This window comes from Vigna unguiculata, chromosome 1 (assembly GCF_004118075.2).
Source record: "Vigna unguiculata cultivar IT97K-499-35 chromosome 1, ASM411807v1, whole genome shotgun sequence".
Taxonomy (NCBI): domain Eukaryota; kingdom Viridiplantae; phylum Streptophyta; class Magnoliopsida; order Fabales; family Fabaceae; genus Vigna; species Vigna unguiculata.
In genome coordinates, this window is record NC_040279.1 from 15,338,303 (window position 1) to 15,360,973 (window position 22,671).

At 37.6% G+C, this 22,671-nt stretch overlaps 1 protein-coding gene, 3 non-coding genes and 1 pseudogene across 5 annotated transcripts; 3 read left to right on the forward strand and 2 right to left on the reverse strand.

The window, feature by feature from the left end:
• Positions 1–5,888: 5,888 nt before the first annotated feature.
• Positions 5,889–6,410, reverse strand: LOC114188690. Its single transcript, XM_028077290.1, has 2 exons — positions 6,085–6,410; positions 5,889–6,012 (listed from the first exon to the last, which is right to left on the reverse strand). The coding sequence occupies exons 1-2, from the start codon at positions 6,408–6,410 to the stop codon at positions 5,889–5,891; spliced, it is 450 nt and encodes a 149-aa protein (XP_027933091.1).
• A 6,217-nt stretch (positions 6,411–12,627) lies between these two features.
• TRNAD-GUC lies at positions 12,628–12,701 on the reverse strand. The gene has a single exon. It is a non-coding gene; the product is annotated as a tRNA-Asp (tRNA).
• Positions 12,702–14,183: 1,482 nt separating this feature from the next.
• TRNAT-GGU lies at positions 14,184–14,255 on the forward strand. Its single transcript has one exon. It is a non-coding gene; the product is annotated as a tRNA-Thr (tRNA).
• A 564-nt stretch (positions 14,256–14,819) lies between these two features.
• LOC114176298 lies at positions 14,820–18,732 on the forward strand (annotated as a pseudogene). Its single transcript, XR_003602987.1, has one exon. The product of XR_003602987.1 is annotated as a photosystem II CP43 reaction center protein-like (transcript).
• A 562-nt stretch (positions 18,733–19,294) lies between these two features.
• TRNAG-GCC lies at positions 19,295–19,365 on the forward strand. The gene has a single exon. It is a non-coding gene; the product is annotated as a tRNA-Gly (tRNA).
• Positions 19,366–22,671: the final 3,306 nt, after the last annotated feature.

Genomic DNA, 22,671 nt, shown 5'->3' on the forward strand with positions numbered 1-22,671 from the left:
AAATACAACAAGTGCAACAACAAATTGAACAAGTGTAACAACAACAACAACAAATCCAACCAAGAAAGGAAAGAAGGGCAAGGAGGCGATCTCCTTCCGTGGACTCCTATGGAAGTGAAGAAAGAAGAAGAAGGCCCGGATGGGGTGGAGAAAGAAGGCACCAAGTGCAACATCAAAGGCAACCTCCTCCCATCAAAATCCCAAAGTTCAAAGGAGAACATGACCCCAATGCTTACATGGAGTGGGAACAAAAAGTGGATCAAATTTTTAGCATTCATAGAGTTAGTGATCAAGAGCAAGTAGACTTGGTAGTTTTAGAGTTTGAAGAGTATGCCATGACTTGGTGGCATCAAATTTGTATGGACAATTATAACCAAGAGCCACCCGCGGCTTCTTGGATGGACAATAAAGTTAAAATGCGCGAATGTTTTATACCTTCCTATCATAGGATGGAGACTCTTTTGAAGCTCCAAAGGCTTCAACAAGGGTCTATGTGTGTTGAAGAATATTTCAAATTGATGGAGTCCATGCTCTTAAAGGTAGGACTCCATGATGAGCATGAAGAAGAGAAAGTCACTAGGTTTGTGAGTGGTCTAAGGAGGGAAATTCAAGATGTAGTTGACTTGTATGAGTACTTCACTCTTAGCAAAGTTTTGCACTTGGCCTTGAAAGTTGAAAACCAATTGAAAAGAAAACAAGAGGCCAAGAAGAGTACTTCATACAATGACTACTACTATAAACCTTGGAAAGGTAAGGAGACTATTTTGGTTGTGGTTGACTATTTTGAGTTGACTTGTTGACCTTGACTTAAGGGTGGACTTGTTGACCCAAGATTAGCTTAACCTTAAACCAACATGCTAATAAATTCCTTAATTTACTTTTTGTAGGAATAAGAAAGGAGGAGGACTACATGGGAGACACTTGGCATCCTAAGGAAGAAAGAGAAGGAACAAGACTTTCTAGAAGCATCTAGAAAGGGGAGGCCCACATGTCTTAGACACCAAGTCTTCTAGAAAGTTCTAGAACCCTCCTTTAGGAGCCTTGGCCATGAAGACTTGCCACCTAGGAGGCTTGGACGAAATTTCTCCCATGTGCACCCTATGTTGACCTACTTTCTAGAACATGCTAGGTTTCTTTTGTAACCTTCTACTTTGTTGTTTTGCTAAAGGGCCCCTAGACTTGTCTATTTAAGGGGACCTCTAACACTTTTAGAAGGGTTGAACATTTTGGAGAAATTATACACTTTGTGTTTCAACCTTTTGTGAAAGCATTCCTCCTTAGGGAGTGGAGTTCTTTCAAGCGTTATCTTGCCTTGGCAAGTGGCGGCATACACGACTCATCTTCAAGGTTGCCATGGCTCCTTCTAGCCTAGCCTTGTAGTGGCGTGAATCTTCCATTCCTCCCCTTTCCCTTGCTTTTCATTTTATGTTTCTTTACTCTTCTTTGTTTATATTGTTTCTATTATATGTTTTTCCTTTTGATTTCTTACTCTCCATCAATCCATTCTCCTCCTCTCTAGAACCTTGGAAAGGAACCTTCACATCTAGATAGCTTGCTATCTTAATGTCCAGTGGGGATTTCCTTGGTTTTCTTAATCAATCATCACCATATTCATTAATCTTCTAAAAGGTTGCCATGGCTTCTAGCATAGCAAGTGGTGGCACACATCCACTCATCTTCAAGGTTGCCATGGCTTCTAGCCTAGCCTTGTAGTGGCGTGCTTCTCACATTTTTACCATTTCTTTCCTTCAATTATATGTTTTCTTCTTCCTTTAATTGTTCTTGGTTTATGTGCTTTCCATTTCCTTTTTGTTTGAATCAATCCATCATCTTCTTTTCTTGAGCTTTGTGAAAGGAACCTTCACATCTAGATAACATGCTATCTTAATGTCCAGTGGGGATTTCACTTAGTTTTCTTAATCAACTCACACCATATTCAATAGTCTTAAAAACAAACAAGATAATCCTTCATCAAATTTGATGGATGTGATAGATTAAAAATTATATTTCAATCATAAAAGAAAAAGATTACCAAATTGTACTTTATTTTAATAATAATTAAAAATTATCATTATATAAGTTTGATTTATCATAGAAAAAATATGAAAATGTATAAATGAAAGTAACATATTTTAATAAAAAAAATATTTAAAAGATAATGTAATAAAAAAATTTATAACTAAAAATTACTTTTTAAATCTTATTTTATAACAATTTTCCAATTTTCATTGTTAATTATTTTTGTAAAAATAATTTGCAAAGTCATATTTTTACATCATTTTCATAATTAAGCTAAAATATAAATTGTGGACATAATTATAATCTCGATATCACCCTCAAACCAAATCATAACAGAGATGATTTAAAAATAGATGAATTTCCCTCTTCCTTCACCTCTCTCCCTCAAGGTTGATCGGATGGAGAGGGAGAGGATGACATCAAGTGGATTACCGTGTGAAGTTTGTGTTGTTCACTTTCAGTGGATTAAAGGTGAAAATGGGTGGATTAAGAGTAAAGTTTGTTAAAGTTTGTGAGTGATTTGATGGATGTGATAGATTAAAAATTATATTTAAATTATAAAAAAACAAGATTACCAAATTGTGTAACACCCCATTTAATTTATAATCATGATTAAAGGAAGTGTCACACAGGATAATATAGAAACACAGTGCTGGAGTTTAAACACTACTTCATACAATAACAAAGGCACACAACTATGCCACAACTAAACCAGATACAATGTTCATCAGTAATAAAAATAGGAAATTAAAAGACAAACTAGTATTTGGGCCATAGCCCCAAAAAGAAAGTCCAAAGTAGTAGAATCCAGCCCAGAAGGCTAAGCAGCGGAATCATCTCTTCCTTGTTGACCTCGAGTACCTCTAACATTTGCTCCCATCAATAAATTGATGATCATCGCAAAAGTAGAAGAACAACATACAAAGCAATCAAGCAAACAAAGGGTAAGCTAGAGTAGAAACAGTTTATCAAGTAATCACATACTATTACACAATCCAAACAATATTCATCAACCAATCATGTTACAATGTTTCAATCCCCCACACACAAGGTTAGCCCTTAATGAGTTTCAGGCCTCTTGCTACTCTCACCACAGGAGTCAGTCTACTCTAAGTGAGACTAACTGACTCCTTAGTTAGATCACGAGGAGGATTGGGCCGGTGGCTTACGAGATAGCCTTGCCTCCTCAGTTTGCAAACATCCACCCAGTATTCCACGTCTCATAACTGAGGAAGTATGTGTTTGACCCGGCTCATGTGTTGGAAGTCGCGGATATACAGGTCAGAGAAGACCTCACTGTGGAAGTACCACCCATCGCTTTAGAGGATAACAAGGATGAGGAACGTCGAGGAAAAGTTGTTAGTCTTGTTAAAGTCATTTGGGATCGGAGGACAGGTGACTCGACTTGGGAGTTAGAGAAGGACATGAGAAAATCACATCCACATTTGTTTACTTGGTGAGTCTTTATTTTTGAGGTCGAAAATTTTTGTTGTTAGGGAGAATGTAAAACCATCTTTTTCTGCCCTAAAAATTTAAAAGGGGTCTAGCCCCATCTGTTAGGCCTAAGTACTTGCCCATAGGGTGTCCAAAGCCCCTAAGGCAGCCTAACCCCTTTCATTTATGCCTTTCTTACAAAACAGTAACTTACCTACTCTCCTTTTCCTTTCCCAAAGCTCTGCTAGGGTTTGAAGTTCAATCAAATTCAAGTTTAGCTCGACCTTGTTTTTGCTCATGTAAGTGGTTCGTCAACTCATACTCTTCTTCGCTGGTTTGGTTCTTCGTAATTACTGTTAGGGTTCCTTGTAGTAATCTCGTACCCCTTTTGTGTTAGGGCTTTCAGCTCTTAAATCTGCTTCGGGAACTTTCGTGCTCATTCGCTTAAGTGTCGAGGTCGTTTGCCTGGCATTTTCCAGGCAAGGGAAGCTAGAACCCTCTTGCTTGGTGCGGTGGCTGTTGTTTTGCTTGTATTTCGTGATGTTTGAGCTTATATGTTACTATGGATGTATGGTATGGTTGGCATTATTGTTTGGGTGTGGAAATGTGACTGTACAGGGAAATAGTGGCGAGAAACGCGTGTTCTCGCCCAGGCGAGATTTGCAGAACAAGACAGATTCACACTCGAGCTCTCGCTCAGGCGGAGAGCTCTCGTTTGAGCAAGGCATCTCGCTCAGGCGAGAGGGGCTCGCCTAAGCGAGAACACGTAAGAACTTTGGCTCGTCATTGTAGTTTTCAGCCCAGGCGAGGGACCTTGTTTTTGAGCGAGGAGACAACTCGCTTAAGCGAGGAGGGGCTCGCCTAAGCGAGAATCCGCGTTCCAACAACCCTCACTATTGGTCGTCTCGCCCAAGCGAGGACCTGCCGCCTATGCGAAAGAGCCCTTTCGCCTGAGCGAGGGTTCCTCGCTTGAGCGAGGCTGATGCTTGAGTTGGTGCGATGTTTGTTGTGTTTTATATATTGACTGGTGATCTACTGCATAATGTCATTACCTTCTTAAGAGCATGAATGAGTTAAGTATGCAAAAACTGTGTGATCCTTGGTTTGAAAATGACGGGTTGGATATGATCTTGGTTGTGATCTAATCGAGATGGTTGGTAAGAAAGTGGCAAGACATTGATATGAGATGGAGTTCCATATTCATGGTTTGAGAATAATGGGTTGGTATGGATTCACTAGGAATATGAAAGAGGTGGATTGTGAGGCACTAGTATGTGATATGTGTATATATATATATATATATATATATATATATATATATATATATATATATATATATATATATATATATATATATATATATATGTATATGCATGTTAAACCCTTCTTGATTGATTGAGCATGATTGGTCCGTGTTAGTGCGTAATTCCTTGGAATCTCTAGGTGAGATTTTCAGGGTCGTGCTTCAATGGTCGGGACGTAATTCCATGGCCCCTGTTAGTGGGTGTCCACGGTGGTGCCCCATCTATATAATTTGGTAAGGATTCAAGGTAAGGATTGCATCCTGACACTCTAAGGGGTCAGTTAGTCTCACTTAGAGCGGACTAACTCCTGTGGTGTAAGTTGCAGGAGGCCTGAAACTCATTAAGGGCTAACCTTGTGTGTGAAGGAATTTATTCATTGTAACACTTGTAACACTTGTAACACATAGCTCGGGGGTGAGCAACTCGGGAGTGAGTAGAGGTATCCATCACAAGTGCAAGCATTCGCTAAATCCGATCAAGTTATATGTATCCGGATGAGTCGAGTCGAGTCTTAGTATATTGACTGAAAGGTCATAACATGCTTGGGTGATATATGTATATTGGACTGTGAAGGTATATCTAATTGCATGATAAAAATCTTTTTGGCTCTAGCTTACCCTTTGCTTGTTTGATTGCTCTGTATGTTGTTCTTCTACTCTTGCGATGATCATTAATTTATTGATGGGAGCATATGCGAGAGGTACTCATGGTCAACACGCCCTGGTGCTCTAGGGCGAACTCCTACAGGTTTCTTAGTTGGCGCACCTCCAGCTGGTTTTTGGTTAGGACATTGTCGTGCAAAGTGTCCAGTCTGATCACACACGTAGCACTTACTAGTGCTACTGCCTCCACCTGTACTACTGGCAGGTCTCGTACAATCTTTCCTCAAGTGCTCCCCGCCACAGTTATAACACTGTAGCCTCCTAGAGGTAGTCGTGGCCTGCTATAAGGTTTCTTCTGTTGACGAGTGTTTGTCACAGCCTTCTGTGGCAGTGCTGCTCGGTTGGGCCCCATCTTCAGCTGCTCAACTGTTTTGGCCTACTCGACCAAAACTGGGAACTCTTTGATTCTGAGAGGTACCAAGAATCTGCGCAGCTCATGTTTTAGTCCCCCCTCAAACTTCATACACCTTCAATCCTCAGTGACCACCGGAGTGTAGAAACGTGCAAGGTACTCAAACCTCTTAATGTATGCCTCCACAATCATGGTTCCCTGCTGCAACGTGAGGAACTCTGCTTCCCGCTCATGCCTCGCACTGTCCAGGAAATATTTCTCCAGGAACCTCGTCCTGAAGGTAGCCCAGGTCACCTGCTCCTCACGGGTCTACATCAACTGCTGCATCCCCTGCCACCAGTACTCCGCGTCTGCCACCAGGAGAAATGTGACAAACAACAACTTCTGCTCATCCGTGCATTCCAACACCCGACAGATCTTCTCACACTCCCGTATCCAGGCATCTGCCTCATCAAGAGTGACCTTGCCAGAGAACTTGGTCGGCCAATGTTTCATGAAATCCTCCATAGATACTGGCCTGGTAGGTGCCACTACAGCTCTGGATGGCGCTGCTATGGGCTGCATCGCGTCCACCATACGATGGATCGCCTGAGCTATGTCGTCAGCTCCAGCGGTGTTCCTCCTCCTCCTGTTAGCCATAGCTTATGCGCGCCACATATTATAGTTGTTCACACACACAGCTCAAATTAGGATTTCATATCCAAAAATAAAATAATAACACAAACAGTTAGTCACGAAAGCGTAACACAGTATGCTCACTCCCCATAGACCCCAAAAATCATTTTGAAAACCATTGCTCTGATACCAAATATAGCATCCCATCAGGATATTACGGTTTTATAAATGAAATGAAGAAAAATAAAATACTCAGCGCATTTAATAATACCTCATTTTCCAAAAGCGCGGGAAAACTCAAATTTTATTAAACGATCGAATAAAGTTTATTAACATCCACTACAAAACCAAAATCATAATGTTATAAAATCACCCATCAGGGTTTACAACTATTTTCAAAAGCAGTAAATAAACGTAAGAGTTTCCCAAGTCGAACCCCTCTCCGCGACTAAGCTGCACCTGAGCCACCTGCATCATCAATATCTGCTCCCGTGTACCGCATACACGATCATCGCCAAACACACGCAGATAGGGTGAGCTTAGCAGATAAATCATATATACAAGGCTACAAACATATATATCAACAAACACACGTATCACAATACTTAACTTAACTTCCCACATTGTTCTACACTTTTATTCCTACTATCTGACCCTCAAATCGGGTTATTTGTATTATACATCGTCTAAGGATTACTTCAAGGTGACTTGCTGCCTCACCTATCGGCCACAACCGACAGAGCACGTGCGGGAAAACATGCTACGGATCATACACCGCAACGCCAGGTAGAGTTCTCATATACGAACATAGTCCGTATCGTCCCAAGACTACCAAACTCATCAACCAACAATTGAGGAGGGCAATCTACCTGGACCCATCCGTACTGGCCACAACCAGCACACTCACACCAGCAACACTCGCCAACCCGAGCCACAACTCAAGGGTTCCTCGTGTTCATCTGCATCCCGAGCCACAACTCAAGAGATGCTATTCCGAGCCACAACTGGAGGAATACCACGTGCTTAACACCTATCCCGAGCCACAACTCAAGGGATACGTTCTGAGCCACAACTCAAGGAACACCAGCAACCCCACCTTTAAAGCACCACTAGACGTGATGAAGGATTATCTTGTTCCTTTTTAAGATTATTGAATATTGTGTGAGTTGATTAAGAAAGCTAAGTGAAATCCCCACTGGACATTAAGATAGCAAGCTATCTAGATGTGAAGGTTCCTTTCACAAAGCTCAAAAGAAGAAGATGATGGATTGATTCAAAACAAAAAGGAAATGGAAAGCACATAAACCATAGAAAACCAAGAACAATTAAAGGAAGAAGAAAACATAAAATGGAAAGGAAAGGAATGGTTAAAATGTGAGAAGCACGCCACTACAAGGCTAGGCTAGAAGCCATGGCAACCTTGAAGATGAGTGGATGTGTGCCGCCACTTGCTATGCAAGATAAGACTTAAAAGTATTCACTCCCAAGGGAGGAAACTCTCACAAATGGTTGAGACACAAGAGTGTTTTTACTTCAAAATGTTCAATTCTTTTACATGTCTAGGAGCACCCCTTATATAGAAGAGTTTAGGGGCCTCTAAGCAAATAAAAGATACTGATGAGTTCAAATTTTTGCCCTCATTCAATATTTAAATTTGGGGATTTAATTGAATTTTCTGTGCTTAAAGATTGATTTAATTAGGATTTGTGATTATTGGATTTATTGAGTAAGTTTGGTAAAAGTGGCGTAAAAATTGATTTTAGTTGCATAAAATATTATTGGATATTTTAACGTTTGTTAATGCAGCTGGAATTTATTTTTGGTCAATTAATAGTGTGATTTTGAAATATTCAAAGTTACAAAATAAGTCCAAAATCAAGAAATTCTGGAAAAGAATAAATCAGGAGCTAAATGCACCCCCAGATTTTATTTGCACACTCCTCCCTAAAGTGGACCACAAAAACCTGTTCTGCACCCCAGTTTTCACTAAGTTGCACCCTTCCTACCACTTAAACTCCACTCAACCAGATCATGCCATGTGGCAATCCCCACCTTTTAAAATTATCCAACCATAAGCTGCCACGTGTCATAATCCTCCACTCACCAAATTGACCACTCAGATCTTGCCACGTCATCATCTCCTCCATCTCACACATGAAACCCTAACCCTAATTTCCCTTCCACCCACCATGGCAGCCGCCGCCGCCATCACCTTTTCCGGCCACCACAGATCACGCAGCAGCCATGGAGCGAGTTCTTCTTCCTCGTGACTCAGCCATGGCAGCCCCTTCCACCGTCAACTCGCCGGAGTTCCGCCACAATCTCCTGCAGAACCACCGCAGACCTCCATCAACCCCCACGGCGTCACCACCAACCTCCATTCTTCATCGCAGATCTGAAACTCCGGCGAACTCGAGCCAACGAAGCTTCCCTGTGACGCACCTGCAACCATCCGCGAACCCAGATTCCGCGAGCAGCACCGCCTCCATCTTCTCTGCGCAGCCGTGAGCGAGAACGGCCATAACAGTAGCGGAAACCATCAACAACACAGCAACTTGCAACGCGCACCACCACCACGAACCTGCACCTCCGCGAAGCTTCTCCACAGCGCGTCAGCCATGGCAGCCACCGAGAGCGAACCAGAATACCACCATCTCCTGCACGACCACCACGAGGAGGCACTCCACACCATTGCAACAGATCGCGCAGCTCCGCACCGCCACGCTCGCCGGAGAAGAAGCCGGAGCAGCCGCCGTCAGCCAAGGAGAAGAGTGTGAGAGTGAAACCCTAATTCTGGAGAGAGAATCTGCACTGCCACGTGTCAGCATCTGATAGGCAGTCAACTGGTCAAACTCTGGTCAAACTGGTCAAACTCTGGTCAAATTCTGGTCAATTTTGTAAAAATGCTCAAATAAGAGGGGCAGAATTGGAAATTGGACAGAAATTGAGTTGCTAATTAATTAAATAAAAATGAAAGAATTTAGCAACTGACAGATAAAGCCCAAAGTCCAGTGGAAGCCTATATAAAGAGACTTAAGGGAGCAGAAGAGGGGAACTGACAATTTACAGCTGACAGCTTAGACACTTAGAACTCTCTGGTTTTGGCAGATACCGTCTCCACCACATCTCTCATTCTTTCTTTTATTTTCTTTCTTTCATATCATCATGTATTCCATCAAAGCCATAGAGGGCTAAGCTTTAAGGGTTGATTCCACTGTAATTTCTTAAATGGATTCTGAGGTTAGATGAATTTATATGTTTTGTTATTTTGATTATTGTTGTGGTTTTTGTTTATCTATGTCCTTTGCTTCTTAATCGAATAGAAAATAATGATTTTGAATCTACATGCATGCTAATCATATGAGTTAAAAGGTTTTTAAATTAAATTGAGACTTTACTTTGATTTTGTTTAGAAACTTTCATTTGATTAAATAAGTTTTTGCCAATAATTGAGACTTTAATTTGATTAGAGGTAATTACTTAAACTAAAATTAGTCAAGACTTTACTTTGATTAATTAAGTTTTCTATTTGATAAAGAAACAAAGGAATAGACATGATTAGGCATAGTAAAATTAATTGAGACTGTACTTTGATTGAATTTACTATGGACAATCTAATAATTCTCACTTTTAATTGAGACTGTACTTTGATTAAAAGTGAGGATGCCAACAAATGAATTGAGTCTTTACATTTATTTATTTGTAAATCAACAACAATAATTAATTTAACAATAATCTCTAGATAACCAATGAAGAATCTTATTTAGAAAAAGCAGTGGAATTGACCTATTTACTATTACTGTGTTTACAATCTTCCGTGTCATTTTCTTTGCATATCAAAACCCCCCTATTTTTATAGTTGCTAGTTTAAATTGCATTTTTGAGAATCAAATATTTGAGATCAATTCCGTATTCGTTGTGAGACGACTCAGGGTTATCTTAACCCTAACTATTTTCTTCACTACAAACTGGCAATACTGAAGTTGCTAAAGTAGTGGTAATTTGATCGCCCAACGACAGCGATATCAGATACCTAAGGATGTCTCTACAAAAATGGGAGACAAAAGAGCTCATTATGGTGTGTGCAAGGCTAATTTCGTTCTAGCACAAAAGGAGACAAAGAATGTGTCTCATATGTCTCCAAAAAGTGGCCAAAGTGTGCTAAAAATAAAGGAGACCAAAGGTACATAGGTACATTTCTTTTATGCCTTTTACTTTATGCTTTATGCCTTTGCTTTACTCTCTCCTTCACATCATTTATGCTCCCTAATCACCATACGCCACCTAGCATTGCTTTCTTACTCCTAATTAACCTACAAAGCAAATAAACATAGATTAGCATGTTGGCTTAAGTCAAGTCAACTATAGTCAACAAGTCAAACCTAGTTAAAGGTCAACAAGTCAACTAAAGTTGATCAAACTAAGTCAACTTAGGGAATCAAAAATAACAAACACAAATGAAAGGGATGAAGGATTAGTGAACTTCCTTTCTAAACATGCTTAGTCTTCTTAAGCATGTGCCTCCATCCTTGGTTGGGGTCAATCCTTCATCATCCTCCTCTCCTTGGAGAGAATTTGACCACAAATTCTTTAAGCCTTTGTAGATGGAGCTTGACTTGATTTGGGGGAGGATTTGCGCCTCCCTTTTATGAGCTCTTGTTCCATCCTTTCTAAGGGTATTACCCCTAGTCTTGGTTAGGCCATTTTTGTTTTCTAGACTACTCTTCCTCTCTTGCTTGTGCTTTGGGCCTTCCTTTTTTGCTTGGGAAGAGAAGGAAGGGTGATGCACATCTTGCTTTGGAAGAATTTTTTCGTAGGCAAGTAACACCTTGGTGAAAGCTTGCCCCTTTTGTTTTTCTTCTTTATCTTTTCTTATTATATTTCTATCCTTATTAACTTCTTGAGGTGATAGAGGTAGTAAAGTTGTCTTTTTCCCATTTTTGAAGAAAATGTATTGGTTGGTATGGCCATCATGTAAAGTTTGTTTATCAAATTGCCATGGCCTACCTAGTAAGATATGTGTGACTTTCATGGGAACAACATCACGTAACACCTCATCTTTGTAGCTTCCTATAGAGAAGTTAATTAGGACTTGTTTATTGACATCTATTTCTCCCTCTTTACTTAACCAAGTAAGCTTGTAGGGCTTAGCATGAGGAATGGTCTTGATGAAGGGATACTAAAAATTGAGTTAAGGGATCCAAGTAACCTTGTTGATTTCTACCTGAATTTTTGAATTTTGAAACTATTGAATGAAAATATTTCATTTAAACTAATACTAATTAATTGAGTTCAAATAGAAAATCTATCTTGATTCTATTATATTTTAGTAGTGTAATGTATTCTATGTATCTTATAGGAATTGAAAATACTCTTTCAATCAAACAAATATTTTCATTATTCCCATATTCCTATTTTGAGAAAAACAAGGGAATCAAAAAGAAGAAGAAATGGATTCCTATTCCAATCAAATTTTTCTTAAAATTTCTATTTTGATGAACTGACGCTTAACCTGGTTATATAGATATATATATATATATGGAAAATGGCGGACCGTGTAATAACCATTCCTGTTTTTTTACCCCCTTTTTTTCCTAAGATACCGGAATTGTTTGTAAAAAGAATCTGAAAAAAAAAAATTGGACGCAATTCTCAGATAGTAGAAATCAAATTGATTTCTACTATCTGGATTACGCTGATTGTACGATCATTTTTTTAAATCATTCATAAAAATGAAGAAATCATATTTCAGTGAAATTAGTCACTTTTACTTACCGTTTTTACATAAATTATAAGTAAAAAAGCAGTAGGAACTAGAATAAACAGTGCAGTAGCAATAAATGCGAGAATATTTACTTCCATAATCTTTATTATGTTCTATTTCTCTTAAATTTCTAAAAAAAAAATTCGGGATTTAATCCCATAGAAATGTTCAATCTTTCAACAATGGTATAAATTGGATTTCAATGATATCAAATCGGATCAATATCATGAATCACAAAATCTGAGCTATCAAATCAACTCATGAAATAGTATAACATAGGAAGATCTTTTATCCATACTAAATAAAACAAAAAAACATTTATTCTTGATGAAAGTCCAAAATCCCTTTCCTTCCTTTTTCGGCGAAACAAATGAAAAAGCAGGGGGGGGCCCCAAATAAAATTTTGTTTATCAATTTGATTCCCTACAAATACACAAAAAAGGAATTTATTTTTTATTTTTTTGGATTTATATCCAACGGGATTGACGGGGCTCGAACCCGCAGCTTCCGCCTTGACAGGGCGGTGCTCTGACCAATTGAACTACAATCCCAGGGAAAGGGGTGTACTGTATAAATATTTTTACGGACCGTTTCTGTCAAACCTTTTCTTTTTCTATTTCGGATTCGAACCTTTTTGTTGTAAATGAAAAAAGCGCATTTTTTTATATATTGATATGTATATCGATATCCACTTTAGTGAGATCGACACAAATTACTCGTAATCTGTTTCTTATTCTTATTCTATTAACAAATCGATTGAAAATTGAATCAATGAAAAAAAAATATTTTTTTTTTCAATTTTTCCTTATATTTTCTACTTACAGATCTTGACATGAATACCGATTATTAACAAGATTTTGAATTTGTGGAAAGAAATATGGAATACAGAAAAAAAAGAAATAACCTTAGATATGTTTAATATTTTGATTCTTCCGTATCATAGCACATCAGTCATTTCCAGAGAACTATAAATGGGTTATAGAATTTCATAGTGGATCGGCAAATTCTTGGGCCGAGCTGGATTTGAACCAGCGTAGACATATTGCCAACGAATTTACAGTCCGTCCCCATTAACCGCTCGGGCATCGACCCAGCACAATAGGAAGAATACATTTCAGTTTTTATTGAAAATTTTTGATCAACTTCCTTTCGTAACACCCTACCCCCAGGGGAAGTCGAATCCCCGCTGCCTCCTTGAAAGAGAGATGTCCTGAACCACTAGACGATGGGGGCATACTTGCCCGACCGCCATTATACTACGTTCATAGTATGAACAGTTTTTTGCAATTGTCAATATAATGATATGATTCGATAAAAAAAAATATTTTTCGTTCTTTCATAATTCCATAGAAATTTTTTATTAATCATTTATATTTCTAAATTTTTTTATTCCAGTCATAATAAGAAAAAAAAAGAAGTAATGTTCCAATAAAGAGAAAATTCTTCACAGGAATGATTCGTTTGTTGCAAAGGACGAGAGGTTAAAACTTCATTTCTATCATTTATTACTAATACTAAGATTCGATAGGTAGATTTATATCTAATACTAAGAAAAAAAACTTTGGAAAATAGAATTTTTCAATAAAAAAATAAAAATTTGGTTTAGGGACAGAACATATTGAATCCATTTTATCAATGATTCGATTTTATCAATGTTTCGATGAAATATTTTATTTTGTGAGTACATTTATGTATCAATAAAAAGAATTTAGTGTTATGATTAGAATGACTTCAAGAATCCATTTTGAAATAATATATTTGATATGGATCAAATCCAATCTTAATCAATTCTTTTTTTTAACTATATTCTATTCACTAGGTAAATCCAATTTTTTGTTCTTTGATGAGTCATTATACAAATAATAGATATTGATGTACATGTATTCTAATCCCATTTATATCATTTAATTTATATAATTTATATAAATTTATAGAAATAATTTATATAAATTTATAGAATAAGTATACACAGTAACAAATATATGTACTAGTCATGCTAGTTCCTTATTTAGAAATTGAAAGAAAGAAAAAGGGCCCTTTTAACTCAGTGGTAGAGTAACGCCATGGTAAGGCGTAAGTCATCGGTTCAAATCCGATAAGGGGCTTTTTACTTTTTTTTCAAAAGCAATAGTCTTTCTATTTGAAGGAAGAATAAAAAGATTCTTGATATTTTGAAAAAGTTTCTATTTGTAATAAAAAAGAAAAAGTGTAAAATTCAATAATGGAAAAATAAAAAAAAGTAAGTGGACCTAACCCGTTGAATTATATTTATATCTACTATTCTGATATTCAAATTTGATAAAGATTCAATTCGAACAATTTTTTTTCTTTTTAAGACTTTTTTCGTTTAGACTCCCTAAGAATCTCTGAATATTTCCAATGAAATCTTCTTGTTTCTGAACTAAGAAAAAAGGTTATGCCTTTTCTTTACTCAGAAGGGCCTTAATACGAATTTCAAGTTCCACCAAACAAGTTTTTTTAAAATTAAAATGAAACATATTTTTTTCCATAAATTTCTATTATTTCTATAAGATTAGATAGAATCTTATAGAAATAATAGAAAAATACATTAAATTATGTCTTCACATATCAAATAGTTTCTTTTCATATCGATGTGTACGATATTTTTCCAGCAATTCATATATATGAGACAAAAACTTTCATTTACAGTTTTTTCTTTTTATTATAGTATTTATAAAAAAAAATGAAATACTAAAGAAAAAACTGTAAATGAAATAGAAATTTAGAAAACCTATGATCCTACAGTAGTTTCCTAGACAAAATAGAAGTCAATTCACAACCAAACTTCAAGAATAAGTTTCTTTGATGAAAGGAGAGAAATATGTCTGAAGATCCGCTAGGTATAAGAAGTGAAACAGGGGATCATTTGTTTCTTGAACAGTTCTGAAAAAAAAATTTCTATCGGATTTTGGAGTCATAGCAGATTTTATGATTGATGACTTGGAAGATTTTTAAGAATAGATAAGGAATAACCACATCGAGTTCATGGATTTGCCCTAGATATCAATAGACCCATAAATGATTTTTTATTCGAAACCGATTAGAAAACAAGGGAAAGTATACTTATATATTCTATATATATATAGAGAGAGAAATGAATAGAGATAAATGATCAAGGTCCGTCCCATCTCTGAAAATGCTCTATGAGGTGTTGGGAAATGGTTGAAGTAGTTGAATAGGAGGATCGCTATGACTATAGCTCTTGGTAAATTTACCAAAGATGAAAATGATTTATTTGATATTATGGATGACTGGTTGCGGAGGGACCGTTTCGTTTTTGTGGGTTGGTCCGGTCTATTACTCTTTCCTTGCGCCTATTTCGCCTTGGGGGGTTGGTTTACAGGTACGACCTTTGTAACTTCATGGTATACTCACGGCTTGGCAAGTTCTTATTTAGAAGGCTGCAACTTCTTAACCGCTGCAGTTTCCACTCCCGCTAATAGTTTAGCACACTCTTTGTTGTTACTGTGGGGTCCTGAAGCACAGGGAGATTTTACCCGTTGGTGTCAGTTAGGCGGTCTGTGGACTTTTGTTGCTCTCCACGGTGCTTTCGGATTAATAGGTTTCATGTTACGTCAATTTGAACTTGCTCGATCTGTTCAATTGCGACCTTATAATGCAATCGCATTCTCAGGTCCAATTGCTGTTTTTGTTTCTGTATTCCTTATTTATCCACTGGGTCAGTCTGGTTGGTTCTTTGCTCCAAGTTTTGGTGTAGCAGCTATATTTCGATTCATCCTCTTTTTCCAAGGATTTCATAATTGGACATTAAACCCATTTCATATGATGGGAGTTGCTGGTGTATTGGGCGCTGCACTACTATGCGCTATTCATGGTGCAACCGTAGAAAATACTTTATTTGAAGATGGTGATGGCGCAAATACATTCCGTGCTTTTAACCCAACCCAAGCTGAAGAAACTTATTCAATGGTTACTGCTAATCGCTTTTGGTCCCAAATCTTTGGGGTTGCTTTTTCCAATAAACATTGGTTACATTTCTTTATGTTATTTGTACCAGTAACTGGTTTATGGATGAGTGCTCTTGGGGTAGTCGGTTTGGCCCTGAACCTACGTGCTTATGACTTCGTTTCTCAAGAAATCCGCGCAGCGGAAGATCCTGAATTTGAGACTTTCTACACAAAAAATATTCTCTTAAACGAAGGTATTCGTGCGTGGATGGCAGCTCAAGATCAGCCTCATGAAAACCTTATATTCCCTGAGGAGGTTCTACCACGTGGAAACGCTCTTTAATGGAACTTTAGCTTTAACTGGTCGTGACCAGGAAACTACCGGTTTCGCTTGGTGGGCCGGGAATGCCCGACTTATCAATTTATCTGGTAAACTATTAGGGGCCCATGTAGCCCATGCTGGATTAATAGTATTCTGGGCCGGAGCAATGAACCTTTTTGAAGTGGCTCATTTCGTACCCGAGAAGCCCATGTATGAACAAGGTTTAATTTTGCTTCCCCACCTAGCTACTCTAGGTTGGGGAGTAGGTCCTGGGGGGAAGTTATAGACACTTTTCCATACTTTGTGTCTGGAGTACTTCACTTAATTTCCTCTGCAGTATTGGGCTTTGGCGGTATTTATCATGCACTTCTGGGACCTGAGACTCTTGAAGAATCTTTTCCGTTCTTCGGTTATGTATGGAAAGATAGAAATAAAATGACTACAATTTTGGGTATTCACTTAATCTTGTTAGGTATAGGTGCTTTTCTTCTAGTATTCAAGGCTCTTTATTTTGGAGTTATATATGATACATGGGCTCCGGGGGGGGAGATGTAAGAAAAATAACCAATTTGACCCTTAGTCCAAGTATTCTATTTGGATATTTATTAAAATCGCCTTTTGGGGGCGAAGGGTGGATTGTTAGTGTGGACGATTTGGAAGATATTATTGGAGGGCATGTATGGTTGGGTTCCATTTGTATACTTGGTGGAATCTGGCATATCTTAACCAAACCCTTTGCATGGGCTCGGCGTGCACTTGTATGGTCTGGAGAAGCTTACTTATCTTATAGTTTAGGTGCTTTATCTGTTTTTGGTTTTATTGCTTGTTGCTTTGTCTGGTTTAATAATACCGCTTATCCTAGTGAGTTTTATGGGCCCACTGGTCCAGAAGCTTCTCAAGCTCAAGCATTTACTTTTCTAGTTAGAGACCAACGTCTTGGGGCTAATGTAGGATCTGCTCAAGGACCTACAGGTTTAGGTAAATATCTAATGTGTTCCCCGACTGGAGAAGTTATTTTTGGCGGAGAAACTATGCGTTTTTGGGATTTGCGTGCTCCTTGGTTAGAACCTCTAAGGGGTCCTAATGGTTTAGACTTGAGTAGACTGAAAAAAGATATACAGCCTTGGCAAGAACGTCGTTCTGCGGAATATATGACTCATGCTCCTTTAGGTTCATTAAATTCCGTGGGTGGCGTAGCTACAGAGATTAATGCAGTCAATTATGTTTCTCCTAGAAGTTGGTTAGCTACTTCTCATTTTGTTCTAGGATTCTTTCTATTTGTAGGCCATTTATGGCACGCGGGAAGAGCTCGCGCAGCTGCCGCAGGATTTGAAAAAGGAATTGATCGCGATTTTGAACCTGTTCTTTCCATGACTCCTCTTAATTGAGACGTGAGATCCAATGAAGTAGAAATCCCTTTTTTTTACTATAAATATTTGGTTGAGTAGAGCAAGTCGTAAAGAAGAATTTATTTTCCTATTTTCTTAGTTTCTATCGAATCTTTTTTTCGGGATGTTGAGGATATATAGCCCAGTCCGAAAAAAAGATTCGATAGAAACTAAGAAAATAAACAAATCTATTCATCGAGAAAAAGGAGAGAGAGGGATTCGAACCCTCGATAATTCTTTGTTTCAAACTATACCGGTTTTCAAGACCGGGGCTATCAACCACTCAGCCATCTCTCCAAAAGCTAATATATATATTTTTTTATCTTTATTCCACTGAGTAGACCATGAGTATTTGAATTGATACCCTTTTATCGACCCATAGGAAAGATATTCAATGTGAATTTATTGGTTTAGTTTTCTATCGGTATGTATATAGGTACAAAATCCAGCATGCCTTTTTGTGAAGTAAAAAAACTATCCTCGATCCAAGCCTCAAAAGGGTTGATAATAAACAAAATCAATGAATTCATGATAAAACCCTTCTGCGTTTTTCCATTTACAAATTTTTTTTTCAATGAATATTAAGAAAGGCATCCAGGGGTTGAGGGATCAAATGGTAAAGTTCTTTTGTTGGTAAATTGGAGGATTAGAAACATGACTATTGCTTTCCAATTAGCTGTTTTTGCATTAATTGCTATTTCATTTATTTTATTGATTAGTGTACCTGTTGTATTTGCTTCTCCTGAAGGTTGGTCAAATAACAAAAATGTTCTATTTTCCGGTACATCATTATGGATTGGATTAGTGTTTCTAGTGGGTATTCTTAATTCTCTCATTTCTTGAAGTTCTTTTTATTCTAGATTAAAAATGAAATGACCCCTCCCTCAGAATTCTTTCGGATTGTCAGCCATAAAGGGAATAGATCAGTTCCTAAAAAAAAAAAGAAAACTATAACACATTACATTCTAAGGGGGAGTAAACTTCTTCTATTGGAAAAATCTTATATCTTATACTTATATGGTGGTACATTGTGAAACTAAAAGAAATAAAATAGAAAAAATGAACTATAAAAATTTGAATTTCATTTGAATATTCTATTCATATTAATATGATATGAATAGAATATTCAAATGAAATACTATAAATCTATTTATACGTCGTCTAGTATTTAATAATATAGAATATCTATCTGTATCTCTATATAGATAAATATAATTTTTTATTAATAGGAACTTACTTTTTTAAGAAAAAAGTAAATCAAAATATTCGATAGAATGATAATTTCAATTCAATTATATAGATATATAGAAAAAAACCATATATAATAATAGAAATGTAATAATAGAAATGGGAATTCTTGATAAAAATGAATAGTAATAGAAAATATTTTATTTGGGAGACAATATCTATTATCTAAATTTCTTTTTCATTATCCCTATATCCCTATATAGAATATCAGGCCCATCTCTGTATAAATAAAATCGCATATCAAGTACAATGAAAACGCGGATATAGTCGAATGGTAAAATTTCTCTTTGCCAAGGAGAAGACGCGGGTTCGATTCCCGCTATCCGCCCTATGTATTTCATAGTCATAGTATGAAAAATGCCATAGAATTTACTGCGTATAATGCCCTTCTTCTTGAAACCTTGTTTTTTTATCAAATTCAAAAAGTTGCGGAGACGGGATTTGAACCCGTAACCTCAAGGTTATGAGCCTTGCGAGTTACCAAGTTGCTCTACTCCGCGATAAAGAAAAGAATTGATAACTAATGAACAAAAACAAAGATGGAATGCGTCCCTTTACCATATCTATATAAATAGAATAAACCATTTATACATAACGGTAAAGGGACCCTCCTATGATCGCTGATAATAAAATGAAAAAAATGAAGATAATTGGAAATCCTTACCAACTGGATCTTGTTGCACCCGGCAAGAAACATGCATGAACCATTTCCCGAAGTATGTGTCCAGATAATCCAAAGTCTCGATAATTAGCTCTCGGTCTTCCGGTCGAAAAACAACGTCGATGAAGATGTATAGGTGCACTATTACGCGGTAGTGATTCTAATTTTCCATGAATTTCCCATTTCTCACTTAACGACGGAACTTTGCTTATTTCTTTTTTTGAGGATCGGCGAATCAAATGATATTTCTGTTCCAATTTTTGTCTCTTCTTTTCCCTCTGAATAACACTTTTCCTTGCCATAATGGTTAATTTGCTATTAGCATCAATGATAGAAGTCGGATCCTAGATGTATAAGTGGCTTCTCTTCCCTATAGAAGGAAATGAGATTCTTGCCAGATATATATAATAAAGAATTCAATTAACCGAATTTGCCCGATGTAGAGGCAATTAAGAAGGCTGCATATGTAAATATATAACCTACGGAAAAGTGGGCTAGTCCAACCAATCTTGCTTGCACAATGGAAAGAGCCACTGGTTTATCTCTCCATCGAATCAAATTAGCCAAAGGTGTACGTTCATGAGCCCATGCCAAAGTTTCAATCAATTCCTGCCAATATCCGCGCCAAGAAATTAAGAACATAAATCCAGTAGCCCAAACAAGATGTCCAAACAAGAACATCCATGCCCAGACTGATAAACTATTCATACCAAAAGGGTTATATCCATTGATAAGTTGTGAAGAGTTCAACCATAGATAATCTCTTAACCATCCCATCAAATAGGTAGAAGATTCATTAAACTGTGAAATATTACCCTGCCATAGTGTAATGTGTTTCCAATGCCAATAAAAAGTAACCCATCCAATGGTATTTAACATCCAGAAAACTGCCAAATAAAATGCGTCCCAAGCGGAAATATCACAAGTTCCGCCTCGTCCCGGGCCATCACAAGGAAAACTATAACCAAAATCTTTTTTATCAGGCATTAACTTAGAACCACGCGCATCCAAAGCACCTTTTACTAAAATCAAAGTAGTTGTATGTAAACCAAGAGCAATAGCATGATGAACCAAGAAGTCTCCAGGCCCTATTGTTAAGAATAGAGAATTACTATTCTCATTTACAGCGTTTAACCAACCAGGCAACCATATGCTTCGTCCCGCATTGAACGCCGGACTGTTCGTTGAAGATAAAAGTATATCGAACCCATAGGAAGTTTTACCATGAGCAGATTGTATCCATTGGGCAAATATAGGTTCAATCAAAATTTGTTTCTCCGGAGTACCAAAAGCAAGCATGACATCGTTATGGACATAAAGTCCCAGAGTATGGAACCCCAGAAAGAGGCTAGCCCAACTTAAGTGGGATATGATAGCTTCTTTATGGTCTAACATTCTTGCCAAGACATTATCTTGATTCTGCTCTGGATTATAATCTCTAATAAAAAAGATAGCTCCATGAGCAAAAGCCCCTGTCATAATGAAGCCTGCTATATATTGATGATGAGTATATAAGGCAGCTTGAGTAGTAAAGTCTTGCGCTATAAACGCATAAGCAGGTAAAGAGTACATGTGTTGTGCTACCAAGGAAGTAATAACCCCTAAAGAGGCTAGAGCAAGACCTAATTGAAAATGAATTGAATTATTGATTGTATCATAAAGACCCTTATGCCCACGCCCCAATCTACCCCCCGGAGGAGTATGTGCTTCTAAAAGATCTTTAATATTGTGACCAATCCCGAAATTAGTTCTATACATATGGCCAGCAACTAGAAAAATAAACGCAATAGCCAAATGATGGTGTGCAATATCAGTTAACCATAAACTTTGAGTTTGCGGATGAAATCCTCCGAGAAGTGTTAGAATAGCAGTTCCTGCTCCTTGAGGGGTACCAAATATATGATTATTGGAATCTGGGTTTTGAGCATAAAGATTCCACTGACCTGTAAAAAATGGACCTAATCCCTCGGGGTGCGTCAAGATATCTAATAAATTGTTCCATCGAACGGATTCCCCCCTGGACCCCGGAATAGCAACATGAACTAAATGCCCTGTCCAAGCCAAGGAACTTACTCCGAATAGTCCTGACAAATGATGATTGAGGCGGGATTCGGCATTTTTAAACCACGAAACACTCGGTTTCCATTTTGGTTGTAGGTGTAACCAACCTGCTATTAAAGATATAATAGAAAGTATTAATAGAAAAATAGCTCCAGTATAAAGATCCCCATTAGTACGTAAACCGATTGTATACCACCACTGATAAACACCAGAATAGGCTATATTAACAGGACCTAGAGCACCCCCTCGAGTAAAAGCTTCTACAGCTGGTTGACCAAAATGAGGATCCCAAATTGCATGAGCAATAGGTCTTACATGTAAAGGATCCTGTACCCATGTCTCAAAATTACCTTGCCAAGCTACATGAAAGAGATTCCCGGAAGTCCACAGAAAAATGATTGCTAATTGCCCGAAATGAGAAGCAAAAATATTCTGATAAAGACGTTCCTCAGTAATATCATCATGACTTTCGAAGTCATGTGCGGTAGCAATACCAAACCAAATACGACGAGTAGTGGGGTCTTGAGCTAAGCCTTGACTAAAGCTTGGAAATCTTAATGCCATAATGATTTTCAAATCCTCCTAGCTATTATCCTACTGCAATAATTCTTGCTAAGAAGAATGCCCATGTTGTGGCAATTCCACCTAGAAGGTAATGTGTTACTCCTACAGCACGTCCTTGTACAATGCTCAAGGCTCTGGGCTGAGTAGCAGGAGCAACTTTTAATTTATTATGAGCCCAAACAATGGATTCAATAAGTTCTTGCCAATAACCACGCCCGCTGAATAGAAACATTAAACTAAAAGCCCATACAAAATGTGAACCCAAGAAAAAAAGACCATATGCAGATAATGAAGAACCATAAGACTGAATTACCTGGGATGCCTGCGCCCATAAGAAATCACGAAGCC